This window comes from Etheostoma cragini, chromosome 11 (assembly GCF_013103735.1).
Source record: "Etheostoma cragini isolate CJK2018 chromosome 11, CSU_Ecrag_1.0, whole genome shotgun sequence".
NCBI lineage: Eukaryota > Metazoa > Chordata > Actinopteri > Perciformes > Percidae > Etheostoma > Etheostoma cragini.
This window is the reverse complement of record NC_048417.1, coordinates 10,608,270-10,610,805: the sequence shown is the minus strand read 5'-3', so window position 1 is coordinate 10,610,805 and position 2,536 is coordinate 10,608,270. Positions and strand designations below refer to the sequence as shown.

Below are 2,536 nucleotides of genomic sequence, written 5' to 3'. Positions count from 1 at the left end.
AGAACATGATGTACTGGGGGATCAGAGATTTCCTTGATACCATCACACTCACACAGTTACAGGGAGCAGTAGTGATGGGCTAATAGCTTCTCTAAGGATGAGATCCAACCTAATTTGCACCCTGCAAATTCCCTGTGGTGACTGCACCTCCAAGATAACCATATTAAGGTTCAGTGTGTGTCTGTGGGTGTCATGGAAAAATGCACAGTGCATGTATGTGGCTTTCAGGGACCGCAGAAGAAAAAGGAGAGAGAGACAGAAAAAGGGGGAAGAAGAATGGGAGAGAGCAAGATTCAATGTAAATAATCTCTCTGATAGCCACACTGTGAACTGTTCTATATCAGGCTGAGAAACACCCAAATCATTCTTTTCGTCTTTTATTCATGACCTGAGGGACATCCTCAGAGTCAATCTCTCACTCTCTCTCTTTCTCTTTAATTAGTTAGGTATATTTACTATATTTTAAAAGGCCTTGTACTCAATATTCAGAATGTTATTATTTCAGTAAACAACTAAATGCTATGTGAAGATATAGTGGAGAAATAGAGTCCTGAGCAGAGAATGAAGTCACACTCCATTGGTGAGTCTGTTTTTTGTTTTGATAGCCGGTCCGACCGCATTTTAGTGCTTGTGAGGGCCATGTGCGTTAATATCTGGAGACAAGGGCCGTGACAAAGCATCAGTATTTCACTAGTTGAGTCTGTGAGAGTCATGTGGAGGGCAATCCAAAGCTCAGGCAGAGGAAGGCTGAAGATATGTTTGGTGAAGTTATTCACAAATTGATTAACCAAAATATCAATTAGAACATTTTAACCAATTCTCTATTTTATAAGCAATAAGTGTATTACATTGGGCTCTATTCAGATTGTCATGTGTTAGACAGTGTGTTTAATGTAGTAATATAACGCATTATTAAATAAATTTCGGGAATTTTGTAGCGACCCTGCAGGACTAAAATGGGAGAGAATCTTGGGGTGTTCACTGGCAGAAGATGTTGCCTTAGTTCACAGACAACAGGTGACGGTATGTCAGCGCGGACAGCTGTGTGTCCGAGCTGCTGACAGATACGAACATGTCGGGAATTAATGTTTAAGCCTGCGACACAAAATATTTCATAGTTTAATATAGTGACTTAATGTGATGCACATGGTACATTTTTGATTATTGCTTATGGTCATCTCTTTTTTTTTTTATAAATGATAAGGACAGTTTGAATTAAGACTTTCAAGCTTTGTAAATTAGACTTTATTGATGTTTAGAAAAAAATGTCAGCACAAAGTCTAAAGTTTAACAGCTGTTCTTGAGTTTTCAATTATATACATTCTTTATGAGCAGATGGAGTTTCCATGGAATTAAATTTCTAAATTCCAATATATCTGAGCACTTTAAAGACTTCTCATCCATGTTTACTAAACTAAAGTTCACTCCTGACCTTGGAAACAGAAATGAAGAAAACAATGTTTCATCCTAGGTTGCCAGTTGCCAGCCTGACCTATATTACCATGAAAAGTTATCTCTGGTCTTGGTCAGGTTAGTTTTCAGGCTTAGCTTTACCTCAGGCTGAAGCAAGAAGAAGAAGAAGAAGAAGAAGAAGAAGAAGAAGAAGAAGAATCATGATCAGTCTGCCAGATTGAAACACAGTGTTCCTCCCTGAAGGTTCCTAATATGTTTTGCTCTGTGAACACAAGTCAGTTTCCAGTACATGTCAAGTGTATCACATTATGACACATTGTTGTGTACCTAAACTCTCATATCTTTTTCTAGTATTTGCACAGTATTCCAGTCAACATATGTTTTTTAAAATGTACTGCAAGTAAAAATGCAAAGAGTAAACTTTAACCCATGGCTGAAGCTTCATAGTAACTTTAAATGTCACATGAATTTAAAATAAAAAACAGAATATATATAGTAAAACTACTAGAGGGGCGGACAGACAACCTGAAGACATTGAAACAATGTTCTCAGTATACGGAGACTCTTATGTCATTTGTACAAACTAAGTAGTAAAATCCAACTGATAGAGAACTTTATTGTCTAGAAAATGCTAACTATTTAATTTTCTAAATATGAAATAAATTAGCTGTCCTATTGGGTACTTCAAAGCTGGCCTACAACGTGCTGCCAAACGTTCTCTTTTGCTTTGTTAATTGCATTGCCTCTGTTCATTTTTGCTGTAATATTTTATTCTCAGTGATATGTTTAATATGTGCTGACTTTTTGAACATTTCAATCCTGGTTCAGATTTTATGGCTCATTCAAAACAGACCTTTTACATTAAGCTGCTTCTCTGAGCCTCCTTGATGAAACACCCCTCAAAAGCTCCTCTGTATGCAAGGTTACAATTTGAGTGGAAATGTGATGTTGAAAGCATACCAGCCTGCCATTAACAGAAACAGTATGTCCCATCTAAACCGCTGTAATGATGGGTGAGTAGTTTCACAACAGAAACATGAATTCAGAGGTCTATTACAATGGAGAATCAGATAAAATGGAGGGAACCAGATTTGTGTAAATGTCAAGCCTCCATTGCTGACTA

At 37.2% G+C, this 2,536-nt stretch overlaps 1 protein-coding gene across 1 annotated transcript in view; it reads right to left on the bottom strand.

Moving 5' to 3' along the window:
- Positions 1 to 484: 484 nt before the first annotated feature.
- The window catches only part of LOC117952426 (filamin A-interacting protein 1-like), a 17,743-nt gene continuing 15,691 nt past the window's right edge, over positions 485 to 2,536 (bottom strand). The window contains exon 3 of the mRNA XM_034884713.1: positions 485 to 586. Coding sequence (XP_034740604.1) covers positions 497 to 586 — 90 coding nt within the window. The 3' untranslated portion in view covers positions 485 to 496. The remainder of the gene's footprint in view (positions 587 to 2,536) is intronic.